Genomic DNA, 15,326 nt, shown 5'->3' on the forward strand with positions numbered 1-15,326 from the left:
ATTGCAAATGCTGGTGTTCACTCTGAAGGGCGGCTAAAATCCCTTTCCTAACCCCAGAGCTGCCAATGAATCTCCTAATCCGAGCAGTAGATCGTGGGCTCTGATAGCCACGGGTAACTCACAGACTCTGCTGCTTTTATTGAAGGAGTAAATTGGTTTTCTTTGTGAGGAATGAGGTGATCGGGCTTTCCTTGCTGAAGTTGTTCCATCTGCCCATGACATGCTTGGGGTGCTGAATTTATCACCTGAATTCAATGTGTCCTGAGGTTTTCACTGGCTAAAATCATTCCAATCCCTGTTTTAAGGCAGGGAGGGTGTGTATTTTCAGCAGTGTGGGGACAGGTGAGGATCAGTGTGTGTGCAAAGCAGAGATGTCAACATCCATACAGCGCCATGGGAGCTTGGCTGCTCCTGGGCTGCTCCAGGAGAGGCTGATCCTCGTGCTTTACTGCTCTCCATAAAAACTGGCAGCCTCTGGTGTTTCTCAGAGATGCACTGAGAATGTGTTTTAATAAACACCAGACTGCTGGACGACAGTGATGTTGTAACACTGCCACGGCTGCTGGGTTTAAGGAGCTCTGGTGCTTCTCCCCAAAGCTCTGGAGTGGAGGTGTCTTTCTAGGTGTCCCCAGGATGTAGGAATAGTTCCTATTTTTTTCTCCCCAAACCAGAAACTGGAGCAGAGAAGGGCTTGTCAGGAAGGAGTGGAGCAGTGAGGCTCAGCCCCTCATTAGAGCAATGGGAGCTGTGAGGTGCTGTCAGGATGTGGCCCCACGTGGTGGGTGCAGCGTTTGTGTCCAAGGGCTGTTGGCATTTCTGTGGGCAAATCTGCTGGGAGCCATTTCTTTCCTGGTGGTCCAGGTTGGGGCATCCAACCTTCTCCAGTCTCAGCCTGAGACTGAGCAAAAACCACTTGAGGATGTGGCTTTAGGGGTGATTGTGGTGGTGCTGGGTTCAGGTTGAACCAGATGTTCTTGGAGGCCTCTCCCAACCCTGATGATTCTGTGAAAGCCCCTTCAGCATCACGTGCTGCCACCTGGGCTTCTCCCAGTGTGTGCCCACCATGCTCCAGAGCTCGTGGCTGCTTGGAGAGGGAGAAAAGGAGAATTTGTCCAGGCTGGGAACAGCAGCACCAGGCTGGGGACAGGCTGTGCCAGGCTCTGAGCATGTGGCACCTGCTGGTGTGGGAGAGCAGTTCCAAGTGATGCTCAGGGACACCTCGGGATGCCATCTTCTCCTCTGCACGTGTCCCAAAGCAGTTCCCAAGCTTTTCCAGGGATGGGGATCCCTCACTGCAAGCAGGTCCTGCTCCAGCAGCATCCCCCCAGCCCTCTCTTGGTCACATCAAAGCCAGCTGAGCTCCTGCTGGTGACACCAACCCAACCACATGTTCCCAAGAAGCCTCCAGCCAGGGAGATGATGTATAGAGAGACAGCCAGCAACCCAAGAGGTGTGGGCAGGGAGATCCATCAGGAGCTGGGAGTGTCTGGCTCTGGATGAGAATATAAATATTGGTGCAGATAATAACAGCGACGCCTGGGAGGGGGAAGATGGATCACCAGCTATTAGTGGGCATTATTGCAGCAGCTGCAATGCATCACCCAGGAAGAATGGGATGGATACATCATGCCAGTGTATTTATTTAAAATCACCAAACTTTTATGAAATAAATCTGTTTGTGTAAATAGAAAGGGCTGTATTTAAGCAGAGAAATAAAGCCCGGTTTTGCGGGCAGATGTTCTCTGCTGCTCCCTGATATGTAATAGAGAGATGTTGAGTGTCACACTTGGAGCACAGCTTTACACCTAAATTTATTTGTATGCAATTAATACCCCACACAGCTCGTAAAATATGCAAATGCTGTTTGATATTCCAGCATTTCACACTGTCCTGATCCTGTGGGATTCACTTCAGTGGGAGCTGTTAGCAGCCAGCACCTGTAGATCTAAGCACTGGAATTATTATTGCTAATTGGTATTTAATATGGGCTGCATTTTCAAAAGTGTTCCAAGGCTGAGGAGCCCCTGGGAGGGGTGTGAAGGCTCAGATGATAATTAATTACTGAACACCATCACCTTTAGCACAACCTGGGCACCACAGCTCTGGGATGCCTTTGAATCCTGAAAGTGCAGGGGCAGCTCAAAAGTGACGGGGCTGGTTCTCAAAATGTGGCATTTTGCTGCTTGGTTTCTCTCTGCTGTAAATGTTGTTATTGGCCTCTGCCCACTGAGCTGAGTGTCTGATGAGATTGCCTTATGGTGGCCAGGAGAGCCTCCTACTCCTCTGGGAAATCCTCAGGATTAAAAATCACCCAGCTGCCCATCAGGGCAGGGATTGGGCTCTGTGGGAGTTGGTGCCTCACTCAGATAACTGGAGGTGCATTTAATGCAGAGCATTTAAAGCTGGATGGAATGTCCAGGGCTGGGTCCAGGCTTTGCTGTGGGTCCTGCACAGCCCCAGGGGTATTGGTTCATCAGGACTGGGATGCTTCTCCTACTGCTCAGAGACTTTGGGTGAGTGTTTAACATCTGCTCCTGCTTTGGGTGGATCTGGGCTCCCACAGTAGTTTGCACCCCCGGCTGGGGGAAGGGGATGGGTTTTTGGCCCAAAGGAAACTTTTCAGTGAGGAAAAGCAACATCAGATCAAGAGCAAACCCTGAGCCTTAAGCAGACCAAAATCCAACCTTAAAGTGAATTCTCTGAGCATGAGATGAAGTCACTGATGCAAGAGCTGCTCCTGGTCCTGAAGGGGAGCTGGAGGGGAGATTGTGGGCACCTTTGGAGCAGCTGGAGCTGGAGCTGTTGGCTCTGGTGGCTCAGATGGTCCCACTGGGTGTTTGGCTGGCAGATCCATCTCAGCCGGGCCCATTAGTGCCGAGCAAGAGCTCTGCAGGGCAGGGCTGGCAGCCCAGGGTGGTGTGGGCATCGTGGGCATGCCTGGCACAGGGCATGGAGCAGTTCTTGGCTGTGATCCCTGCTCGTGCTGAGCAGTGTTCCACCTTTTCCAGCCTCCAGCGAGCGGAAAGAAATGCGCAGCAGGCAGTGATCCGGGAAAAACAGAGAGCATGGATTCTCACAGAGTTTTCTCATTGTGATTCTCCTTCCTCCTCAGTGCCTGATGAAGTGATGGTGAACATCCCCTCGTTATTATCCCTGACTCCTTCTCCTTCTCGTTGCAGTGAGCACGATCTGGGGGAGGACATCTACGACTGCGTGCCCTGTGAGGATGAGGGTGATGATATCTACGAGGATATCATCAGAGTGGAAGTTCAGCAGCCCATGGTAACAACTCAGCTGCGTTTTTCCAGCTGCACCTCGGTGGGAGGGGGAGGGAGGGGATTCCAGGAAGGAAATAACTCCCTGCCACTGGTAGGTGATGCTGCAGGGAAGGGAATTGCTTCGAGTCACGAAGAAAGAAGAAGTGCAGGGGGATGGCACCAGCCCAGAGGGGCTCTCCCAGGAGTTTCCCAGCCCAGCCTGTCATCTGCAGGAGTCTGGGGAGGAGGAAGGGGAAGGGAGACCTAATAAGCCCTAAAAGATAAGCTAAAAATAGGACTTTGCTGCTGAGGCTGTGTCACGCCTGCTCTGTCAGCCAGAGGTGCCGCCGGTATTTTTAGGTCGGGGTGACAGATCTGTGTGTGAGGGATCCAGCAGCTGTCTGTGCCTGCTGCTCCTTCCTGGATGGCTCAGAGCAGGAAGATCTTTACACTGGAGCTTTCTGGGGCAGCAGGGAGCTGTGTGGTGTTAGGGACAAGCAGCTATCCCTGTTTGTCACCCTTAAAAAGCTTTTGCTGATGGAGAATCCTGGTTGTGAGGCATAGACAGCATCGTGGAGGGACTTGTGGTATCTCCAAGGGCTCTGAAGCAATTATCACACTCCATGGATGAGCCAGGGAGGTGTTGGTGGCTCTTGCACCTCCCCAAAGGCGCCCACAGCCCTACCTGTGTCCCCAGCACTGATGCAGGGCTGGAAGGGAGCTTCTCCAGAGTGTGACCTTCCAAATTTCCTCCCCTGCTCCAGTATCTGTCACCCCCAGGCTTTGTTCAGACTCTAATTACTCTCCTCTAGTTCACACAGCACACACCTCCCTGGAACAAAGCAGGATCAATGGACAAGTTCAGTGATCAATCAGATCCCTGGGGCAGAGCCTGGGAACGCAGGGCTGCATCCATGGATGGCTGTGCTCTGATTCCTCCCCTCTCCCAGCCTGGCTGGGACTGGGACAAAGATAATAAAACCCTAATTCCATCCCTTCACACCTTGTCTGCAGCTGGAGGAGCTCCCTGCACACCAAAACCCCCTCTGGATCAAGGATTTGAGCCCAAAACATTCCTACTGATCCTGCCAAAGTGATCAGATCTGGAGTCAGCACAGCTCATTGCCCACCAGTGGCTTTTGCCACCAGTTGCAGAAGCCACTTGGCCCAGGAACTGCCCCTGGGGAAGGTTTTGATAGGAACTTTCTGCATAAACGGGGAAAATGGGGGAAGCTCCAGCAGCCAGGTAATATAGGATTAAAAGGTCAGTGGAACTGGCAATTTTTCACTGTCATCTCCACACCATTTTATGTTTTCTGCTGAGCAGTGTTGGAGTTGAGAGCTGCCCTTTCCCTTCCCTGAGCAAAAGAGTCTATTTTTAATATATCTGCAAAAAAACCTGAACTTTCTGGGTAACATTTATTGCAACAGCAAGTGTGTGATGCTAATGGCTTCTTGTATTTCTGCATGCTTCAGATTAGATACATGCAGGTAAGATGAATTGATTAAAATCTGGGGTTTCAAGCACCTGGCAGCTCCCAGCTGTGAGTTGTGAGGGGCTGGACAGAGGGGCTCTGTTCCTGTGCATGATCCATAAAACCCCATCACTGAACTCCCTCCCAAATTCAGATTCTGCCCTGCCAAGTGCAGCAGCTCCCAACACGTGGTCCCAGCTTTACAGAGCAGAAGTGATTCCCAAGAGCTGGGGCTTTGGGAAAAGCACATTTTATCAGATTTGACTTAAAATCATCAGAACTGGCAACCCTGGCCAGGGATTTCTATAAATCTAACATATTATTTGTGGCCCACTCAGAATCTGTTGTGTCATCTTAAGCAACAGCAACAAAAAAAAATTTAAAAAGGGAAAAATCAGCCTTTATCTCTTATTATTATTCTTCAAGTGAGTGTCTTTGGAGGTGTGGCTGTAACAAATGCAAAAAATGCAGTGTTTCCCATGTTGAAACATATTTAATAACACAGCCAGGGTTCCTCCTTATATTTTTGGATAAAAATAGCTCCCTTTAGCATAGGGCAGTAGTGGTTCTCTCCTGGCTTTCCAAACTTGTGCTGGGTTGCTGTAAGTGGGGACTGAACTGGAGCCCCACCAGGTTGCTGGACCACCCTTAGGACCACCTGACCAGGCCTTATTTTTCCTTTCCCTAGAAAATGGGAATGACAGAAGATGACAAAAGGAATTGCTGCTTGCTAGAAATCCAAGAAACTGAGGCCAAATACTACAAAACACTTGAAGATATAGAAAAGGTGAGAACTGAGCCCTGTTTTCCCCAGCAGCCCTGGATCCCACATGAATTGTGCTGGGTTGGTTTTTGCTCCCTGGGCTGGCAGATGTGAGGAGGCAGGATGGATGGAGGGAGACAGGAGAGGAGGGGGATCCACAAACCCAGGCTGACAAGCACAAATGTGCAGCCTGAAAGAGCCAAAAGCAGCATCTTCCTTTTCTGATTGCTGTAGATTAGAACCAGGCTGAAAATCCTCCTGCTGTGTCCCCCTGTCCTGGGGTGAGAATCTCCCACTCCTCGCTCAGCCAGGCCGGGTTTGCTGATAAGAGCCCTGTTTGCAGATATCTCTTATCACTCTGATTGCCACCGAATAATTCCTTTATTCCAAAGGCTGAAGCAATGCTGACTTGCCATTGAAGCTAATTGGATTAAAAGGAACATTCTGCTGCCTAAATTTGCGGGGTTTTAATTGGATTTGATGAATTATTGTGGCGTCTTTCTTTTGAAAACAAATAAAAGAGAACACCTCAGCGAGCCAGTGGAGTCGTGGATGGAGGCTGGAGGTGATTCCTGCTCCGAGGAAAGCAGCAGGAGGGAAGAACAATAATGAAAATCAAGCTGCCATTTCTGATCACCCTGATGCTTTTGTTTCCTCCCCTTCTGCCATTCTTTCCTTCTGTCTGCTGAAGCTGTGAGCAAAACTGGAAAAATTGAAGGATGTTTCCCGTTTTCCGGGAAAATGTCCCAATATATTTGTCATTCATGTTTCCAAGGAACCCTCGTTCCTTGGAAACAGCCACAGCCCTCTGGTTCAGTAGAAAGGAAGAGTTAAATTATTGCTTTCATATCAATTAAAGCTTGCAAAGGCTTTGCAGGTGCTGGTGGTGTTGATGGGTGGGAGTTCCTCCTCTTGGGTGTGTTGTATTCGGGGTTTTTTTGGAGTCCCAAGTCACGTAGATGTTCCTGTTAATATGTATTTGTACAGAAAGGCATTGCCCATGTAATCACATTATCACTGCCTTCTCAAGGGCAAAATTCCAGGGAAATAAAGAGCTGGGAAGATGCTTCAGTGCAGCCAAAGAGAGGTGGAGGAGCTGAGTGCATTTCACCCCCCTGCAGCAGGTTTAGCAGGGGAGTGGGCTGTGGGCACCCATAGGTGGGGGTCTTGCACCTTCCCACCCCTGGAAATGCTGTGGGAGCTCAGGGATGAGGCACTCATGGGAATTCTGCCTCCCACTTCTATCCCTGGTCATCCTCTGCAAGTGCTTAAACTCATTAAAACCTGCCCAGGTAAACTCAGCTGGTGAAGCAGAAAATATAAATCACTTGCACAACCTCGTTCTCTCCTCTCCAGTGCCTCAATCCCATTTCCATTTCTCTCCTGCAGAACTATATGAACCCTCTGAGACTGGTACTGACTCCCCAGGACATGGAAGCTATTTTTATCAATTTGGAGGTAACATCGTGGGCATTGTGCCTTTAATCTTTGTTCTTTTCACAGCAGCTCAGCCCTCTCCCTGCTTAGGAGGAGGAGGTTTTCTGATTTCCTGTTAGATTTGTGCATTCACTTGGAGAGCTTCAGCCTTTCATGTGCTGTGGAGCTTAAACTAGTTTAGGAGACATTCTTTAGCACTCAGTTTTAAAGGTGGGGAATATATGAAATCTAGGTAAGAAAACAGTTCTGTCTAGTGGATGTTTCAGGGCTGGGCCTCTGGATTTTAGCTGATGTAGATGATTGGGCACAGGGTGATGAAGGGATTTATTTCTACTCTGGTTTGCAAGGGTCTAGGTCAAAACCTGTCATCTCCTCCACTCCTTCCATCCCATCTCCTCCTCCCTCCCCATGCTGGGCGTTTCTCACAGTTTAACCTCAGATGGAATTACACCCCTGTCCTCCAGACCAGTCAGGACTGCATCCCACTAGAACAATTTCCTTTAAAAACACCAAAAAGAGGGAAAAGCCCTGCCTGATGAAGGACTGAATGTTCATTTCTTTAGGCTCTGTTTGCCCACCTGCTTTGAATGTGTTTAAAATATTGACTGTTGCTTGGTTTTAGGACCTAATTAAAGTGCACTTCAGTTTCCTGAGAGCCATCGATGTCTCGATGATGTCTGGAGGAAGCAGCCTGGCAAAAGTGTTCCTGGAATTCAAAGAGAGGTAAAGGAATTCTGGGCTTCAGGCAGCTCCAGTTTCAACAGATTTGGGTTAATATTTTTGGAGATTTCAACACAGTTTTTGTTACTCTCTGCCTTTCCACTCTCTACTACTGCCTGAAAGGAGGTTGGAGCCAGGTGGGGATCTGTCTTTTCTCCCAAATAACAACAGGAAAAGAGGAAATGGCCTCAAGTTCCACCAGGGGAGGTTTAGCATGGATATTAGTGAAAATTTCTTCACTGGAAGGGCTGTCAAGCACTGAAACAGGCTGTCCAGGGAAGTGCTGGGGTCACAACTCCTGGAAGTGTCCAAAAATTGTGTGGCTGTGGTGCTCAGGGCCATGGTTTAGTGGCAGCACTGGGTTAATGGTTGGACTCAGAGGCCTTTCCCCACCTTAATGATTCTGTGTTTCCAGAAATGCCTTTGACAGGAGCCCAGGTTTGATTCCTCCACAGCAAAATGCTCTCAGGCAGCTGCTCCATCACTCAGTGCTGACCTGAAGCAGCCAAATCCAGGCACAGCTGCCAGGCCAGGCAGGGCAGGGGCTGCCTGTGACCCACCAGGCTCAGTGGGGTGGCTCCCTTGGATCCTGGCTCCTGCAAGCCCCTGGCTGCACCTGGATTCTCCTTGAGCTCAGCTTCCCGTGGGAGACTGAATATCCAATGTGTGGGGGACACATGTGAGGGGATGAAGATGGGAATATTTGGGTTGTGGTGAGCTGGAATGGAGTAAAACCTCAGTGCCCTTCAGGGCTGTGATGTGGTGACTCCTGTGCAGGGGAGATTCGGCCCTGCTTAGATCAAAGTGATTCCTCACTCTCAAAGAATCTCTTATTTGGCACAGAGCTCATCCTGCACCTTGTGCACGATGAATAAATGTAAAAGTTTCTTTCACAAACAGAATCAATCCTGAGTTTTGGCAGCTGCAAGCAGGAGCACCCCAGCGCACAGAGATAAGGTTGATAAAAGCCTTTAATATCCTTAATACTAATCAAAGGGTGATTTCATTGTGGAATGGTGCCAGGCTGTTATTTCACTGTGATTAAACCAGTGTCTAGACACAGAAATGCCATTCAGAAGTCAATAACTCCAGAAATACCATCTGCATTAATAACACACCGTGAGGTCACATCTTCCATCATTCATGGGGCCTCTTGTTACAAAGGGCATTTATTTTCTGGATTAAATTAAAAAAAAAAATTATTCCAAAGAAGAATGCAAATAATTTCAAAATCCTCATCAAACTCACTGAGGTGATTTTGATCTCCTAATTCCTGGCTCAGCTCCGTGCATGCCAGTGCCATCCCTGGGGCAGAGCTGTGGACACAGGGAGCAGGGAGGGGACAGGGGAGGAGTTCTGAAGGTGACACTGTCAGGGAGATGCTGTGGCTGTGCAGGAGCACGAGGCTTGGTTTTGAGTCATTAAATCAATGTTTTCTTCTGTTAATGTGCTGGTGGGGGCTGGCAGAATGCTTGGAGCTGGTGAGATCCATGCAGATGGGTGAACCAGCTGACCCCCTTCCTAAGGGAGCTTGCAAACAACTTCCCTTGGAAAGATGTGAGGGAAGGAGCCAAAGCAGCTGCGAGGTGGTGATGGTGGATCTGAAGCTCTCTTCAGTCCGTGGGGATTTTGGGGACATCAGTGCTGTAGGAAACTGCTGCTCAAGGAGGGTCTTGCCTTGGAGAAGTCCCTAAAACCAGATTGTTTGGGATGAAGAGTTTGGAGCAACCTGATGTAAATAGGCAGAGTCCTTTCCTACCTCAGGAATTCCACATTTTACAGCAAGGGAATTCCAGTACAAGAGGAGGAGACAGTGAACTCGCTGGGGAGACAGGGTTGCCCCACCAAGAGAGGAGCATGGACCTCCAGAGTCCCTGCTTGGGACCTCCCTCCATCAAATCTATCCATGACAAATAATTCCTGCTTCCCTCCACAGATCTGGAGACATTCTGGCAAAATGATTCATTGCTCCTTGGCTTTGCAGGGGCCTTTTTTAAGGAAATAGTTTGTAAATCTCTTTCTCTGGAAGCCAGAGGTTTGAATTTACGCTCCTGAAGCCTTTTTGAAGCTCTCCCTGTGCTGGCAAGGTAGATATTATTGTGCCTGTGCAGAAGTTGTCAGGGGGGAAAGGTAGAAGAATAATCTCTATTGGCTGTGGCTCTGCTGGGGCTGTGGCTCCATAAATCTCTTTATTCCCTTCCCTATGGTGTGTGAATGTCCCATATTTATGGAGCAGCGCTGGGTCAGTGGTTCCCAGGTCATCTCCATCGAGAGATGAGGCCCCCAAATAATGGATGGGTTGGAGTTTGTGATGGAAGATGTGTCTTATCAGCAGCAGAACAGTTAATGGCCAGGAAGGGGGAGAAAACCCAAACCTGTCAGGCAGGATTAATGAGGGAAGTGAGGGAAAAGGGGGAATCCATGACAAAACTGCCCTCTTTTGTCAGTGTTTAAATTTATAACCCAGGGTGTCCATACAGAGCTTCACTGTGTTTCCAAAAGCTCTGACAACATTCTTTTCCCAATTAATCTTGATCTCTAGGTCCCTGTGGCTCTTTCAAGAAGGAATGATTCTAAAATGTGACATAGATTCATCACAGAATCACTGAATGGTTCGGGTTGGAAGGGAACTTAAAATTCATCCCATTTGGCAGGGACACCTTCCACTATCTCAGGTTGCTCCAAGCCCCATCCAGCCTGGCCTTGGACACTTCCAGGGTCAGCCACAAATTCTCTGGACAACTTCTGACAGTTCCTCACCACCCTCACAAGGAAAAATTTCATCCTGGTATCGCATCTAACCCTCCAACAACAGACTCTTCTGCTTCTGCCACCCAGCTCCTTCTGCTCATCAGGAGCTGAATCACTTCCATGTGCCCTGGAAACTTCTAAATGTTAAAATGTTGAAAATTTAAATGTCAAGAAGCCACACAGTAAAGGAGTGTTTATACTTTGCTAAGCAGTTAAATGGGGGAATCACTGTTTGCCTCGTCCTTTTGCTGTACACACATTTATATATCTTTTATAACCCCTTGTAACTGCCAGCATTTCCAGTTAAATCTGTGATTTCCCCCTCTCCAGGCTGCTGATTTATGGCAAGTACTGCAGCCACATGGAATATGCCCAGAACACCCTGAACCAGCTCCTGGCCAGCCGGGAGGACGTGCGGCAGAAGGTGGAGGTGAGCGGGCAGGGGCTGGGTGCTGCCCCCCACCCCCTGTCACAGCTTTGGGAAGGATTTGCTGCAGCTGAGAATGGTGTCTGGGCAATGTTTGATTTAGCAGAAGAGAAGAAGGGTGTGACAGTGTGTCTGTGCTGCCACAGAGGGAGCAAGGCTGGGGTTGTCCTGTCCTGATCCTTTGTTTTCCCCTTATCTCCTCACCAGACCTGCGCTCTGTCCTTCCTACCCGAGTTTATCCAAGTTAAAACAAACCAGTGGCTTTATTTGACTGGGGCTGGCTGGGACAAGTTCTTTGAGTTGTGCAGGCCCTGAGCATCCCCAAAGCATCCCCACCTTTGGCTTTCCCAAAGCCACCAGCAGCATCGGGGACCGTCAGAGGCCGTCCCAGGTCTCCAGGCAAACACCAGAGTTCCTGCCCTGGCCTCCTCAGTGTGAATAGGGGCTGATCCAGATATTAAGGGAATCAAAGGAGCCCTGGAAGGGATGCATTGTTTGAGCTGCTGTTTTTATCCAGCTCTAATTCCTGCTCTGCTCTTGATGCTAATCGGAATTTGCCGGGCTGTCTGTACACGTTAGCTCTCCTTCCGCAAACGCGCTTTGATTCCCTGTGCAAACCCAATTCAGGGACAAAACTGCACTTAGGAATTGTTTCAAATGTGCTCTCTGGGTCTCACATCAAGGCTGGAGCATCCTGTTGCTGTCTGTCCCTCCCTTGTGGCAGGTCACACAGGGGGCTCAGCCAGCCTCACATCACTGAAATGGGTCTGGGCGAACGGAGCGCTGGCAAAACTTCCTGAGACCACAATTAGCTCATCTTAATGACTTAATGCTCATCAGCGACTCCAGAGCCACAGGCTGCGTGCTCAGAGCCAGCCCCTCACAAATCAGCTGCCTTGGCTTGGCCCAGCCAGGAGGTGGCTGAGGCAAATGGGTCTCATTTGACATTGGCCCAGCTCTGAGAGCATTCCTGCTCCAATGAGCAGCATCTCTTTAGGCTGGAGCAGCTCATTTGCATGGCAGTGGCTGTAATTTAGGGTAAATTAGCCCCTGGGATTAATTCCTTGATAAACCTCTGTGGTGGGAGCCCAGCCCTGGCTGGGCAGCTACAAGGAGCTAAGTCTGTGGGCATCAGAACTGAGTTTACAGAGGTCAAACAAACATTCTCAGGACTTTGGAGGCTTCTTTTAGGTGGGAAGCTGTTGTTTTCTCACTGCTGATTTATTGATCTCCTTCCTAGGAATGCACGCTGAAGGTCCAGGATGGGAAATTCAAATTGCAAGATCTGCTGGTGGTTCCAATGCAAAGAGTTTTGAAGTATCATCTCCTGTTGAAAGTAAGTTTTCCAGCACTGGCACTTCTCTCTCTGCTGTAGCATCTTTCACCTCTGTCAGTGGAGGGTGAATCATTGCCAAATGCAGAGCAAGGCTTGGGATATTTATTCCCCTTCAAATAAAATAATTGCTAGAGCTACTTAATACAACATAATATTTGTGCTGTCTCCTAAAGTACGGTGACCCAGGGTAATTCTGCACTTGCCAGCCATGAGAGGCACTTAATGAATATAAAAAAGCTTGCATATAATCTGATTATGTGTGAAATTCCTCCCATCAACTCTGTGTAACAGATCTCTCAAGCACCAGCCCTTGGTGTGTTCCCTGTCCTGCAGCCACAGCTGCCTGCTCTGCCTGGGCATCCCTGCATCCCTGCATCTCTGCCACCTCCCTGGTATCCCTGCTGTCACCCTGGCATCCCAGGCATCCCTGCCACCTCCCAGGCATCCCTGCCACCTCCCTGGCATCCCTGCATCCCTGGCACCACCCTGGCATCCCAGGCATCCCTGCCACCTCCCTGGCATCCCTGCCACCTCCCTGGCATCCCTGCCACCTCCCTGGCATCCCTTCTGTCACCCTTGGAACGCTTGCAGCCACCCTGACATCCCTGTCACCACCCTGCCAACACTCAGGCAGACCCTGCCTGGTGCAAGCAGGGTCTGGGCATCTTTCCTAGCACATCCAGACTCTTTATTTATATTCATTTCTACTTTTTCAGGAGCTGCTCAGCCACTCCTCAGACCGGCCAGAGAAGCAGCAGCTGAAGGAGGCTCTGGAGGCGATGCAGGTACAGGAGGTTGAGAGTGGGGTGTGCTGGGTTTGGGGTGCAGCAGAGCTCAGGATCCCTCTGTTCTGTGAAAAACAAAACTTTGGGTGGAAAAGCCATCCAGGAACAGCCTGAGGGAGGGCAAGGTCTGCTCCTTTTGGCCACACCTGTGTGTACTGGTTGCCATTTGGTGTGATGGCCTCACAGCACATCCTTGTCACTGCTGTCCCCCTCCGAGGCAGCGGGGGCAGCTGGGGTTTGTTGACAAAGTCACAACTTTTCCCTGATTGCTGTTGTGTGTGCAGAGGCTGTGCCAGATCTGGCTTTTGTTTTTGCTGGGAGGGATTTGGAGGAGCTCCAGAGGTATCAGCAAGTCAGGGAGGATGGCAGCGATGGGAGCCTGCGTGTGTGGAGCGTTCCCTGTGTGCTGTTAGCCAGGTGCTGGGTGGGAATCCTTTAATCCACAATTTTTATTTTATTTTGTTAAAGAGAAGATGTGTTTCAACAATTGGTGACTTTTGGCATCAACAGTTTGCTTTCCTTAAAGTTTTGTTTTTTTTCAGCTTTTAGCCGGAGCCCCCAGAATCTCGGGGAAACCATCAGCAACAAAAAAAAAATCAAATTGTAGAATCATCCAAATGTTTTGTGACTAGGAAATGTCTCCCCACGTACACATTCACACCACATCCAGTGTCAGCAGAAGCTGATGGGAGGATGCTCATTAACTCCAGGTTTTTCCTCTGGAGAGCACCTCAGGATTCAGCCCTGTGCTTGTGGTCACTTTGTTTTCCACCTCGGAGCTGCAGCTTTTGTAACGGTGCTACATTTCCAGGCACTTACATAATTTGGGTGACCTTTCCAGCCATTATCCCTGCCAGCCCAGGGATCCAGAGCTGCTGTGTGCCTCTCTGTAGAGCTGAGGTTGTTTGAAGGACGTTGCATTCCCAGCCTGCTGCTGTGGCCTCAGATGAACGCTGGACCTGGTGACAGCAGTTAAACCCTGCTCATGGCCTCATCACCCAGCACCACCGCTGAAAAATAAATGTAGAGTTGCTCTGGCTCTGCTGCAGACTCAGCATTTGCTGCAGGAAGATGTTGATAACCATCAGGGAGGTTTCTCTCTTCTACTCCCCATCACCAGGAGAGTGTGGGAGCAGTTCTGACCACACTGGGCTCGGAGGGCTTTGGGAACCATTCAGTGAGGTTTTAATTGATCTGTAAACCAAGGCTTAACTTCCAAGTGATGTCTTTCATCACAAGTCCAGCCTTTCTGTCTGCTGTGCTGGCAGGCAGCAGACATTGCTGCTGTCTGGGGTGAGAGCTGAGCAGGGGGGTGGATGGAGTGACATTCCCAAAGGGTTTCAGCTCCCTTTTATTTTGCTTGAGTAGTTGGTTTTGCAAGGCAAGGGCGGGATTTGCACAAAATAAAATATAAAAAAATCATTTGTGGTGGGGGTTTTTTGGTGCAGGTACCAACCATCTGCCTGAGAATGCAGAACTGAGTTCCCAGTGATGGTGGGGGAAAGGCAGCTCCCAGTGAAATTCCACAGCCAACATTTGCACCTTGTTACTTCAAGTCTGGTTGATCCTGGGACTGTGTTTCCCTGGGATTGTGTTTCCCTCCTTCAGAAGGCTTTTGGTTGTCATTTCTCATCACCATACCTGCCATCCCTGGCTTGGTGATGTTACAAATATTGTCATGAAGATCTGTGATTTTGGGCTGTGATTAACCCTTCTTGTGTTGGGGAGCTGAGCGAGCTCTGACCCGGGGGGGATGTCTTAAAAATTCCCAGTTCAGATTTAATCCAAGTTGACAAGAGCTGTTGTTGAGGTCAAGGAGGGGGCAGATAAGAAGCAAACAGGCACAGAAAATCTCCTCTGAAAGTTGTTCCAGTGGAAGGGATGGTTCCTTCTCTTTGATGGATAAAAATTTGGGCTCTGGGATCACCGTGCTGTGCTGGATTCGTGCATTGCCATCTTCTGGGAAATGGAAAACATTGCAGCACCTGCCTAACTCAGTGCTGAGAGCACCAGCAGCCTCACCTGTCCCAGGCTGTGCTGGAGTCCTGCTCAGATTCCTGAGGGATTCAGGGAGACATCCTGGGTAAAATACTGGTGAAATAAAAATACCTGTTCACCCTTTTTTTTAAGGACTTGGCCATGTACATCAATGAAGTCAAGAGGGACAAAGAGACTTTGAAGAAAATAAGTGAATTTCAGAGCTCTATAGAAAACCTGGTAAGTTGGAAAATCCTCTTGAACCCAGTTTAATTTGATTGTTATTAACAGATTCGGGTTTTTTTGGCAATTACTGCTTATTCTGATGTGCTGAAAGATCCCTGTGTGTTCAGACACTCTCATGTTTTGCTGATGGTCCAGAGATGGATGCTTCATCA

At 49.3% G+C, this 15,326-nt stretch overlaps 1 protein-coding gene across 1 annotated transcript in view; it reads left to right on the top strand.

Annotated features, from left to right (window-relative positions):
• The window catches only part of VAV2 (vav guanine nucleotide exchange factor 2), a 122,374-nt gene that overhangs the window by 93,223 nt on the left and 13,825 nt on the right, over positions 1-15,326 (top strand). The window contains exons 5-12 of the mRNA XM_058853623.1: positions 3,180-3,282; positions 5,421-5,519; positions 6,885-6,953; positions 7,555-7,655; positions 10,734-10,833; positions 12,071-12,166; positions 12,883-12,951; positions 15,082-15,168. Coding sequence (XP_058709606.1) covers positions 3,180-3,282; positions 5,421-5,519; positions 6,885-6,953; positions 7,555-7,655; positions 10,734-10,833; positions 12,071-12,166; positions 12,883-12,951; positions 15,082-15,168 — 724 coding nt within the window. The remainder of the gene's footprint in view (positions 1-3,179; positions 3,283-5,420; positions 5,520-6,884; positions 6,954-7,554; positions 7,656-10,733; positions 10,834-12,070; positions 12,167-12,882; positions 12,952-15,081; positions 15,169-15,326) is intronic.

This window comes from Poecile atricapillus, chromosome 20 (genome assembly GCF_030490865.1).
Source record: "Poecile atricapillus isolate bPoeAtr1 chromosome 20, bPoeAtr1.hap1, whole genome shotgun sequence".
Classification (NCBI taxonomy): domain Eukaryota; kingdom Metazoa; phylum Chordata; class Aves; order Passeriformes; family Paridae; genus Poecile; species Poecile atricapillus.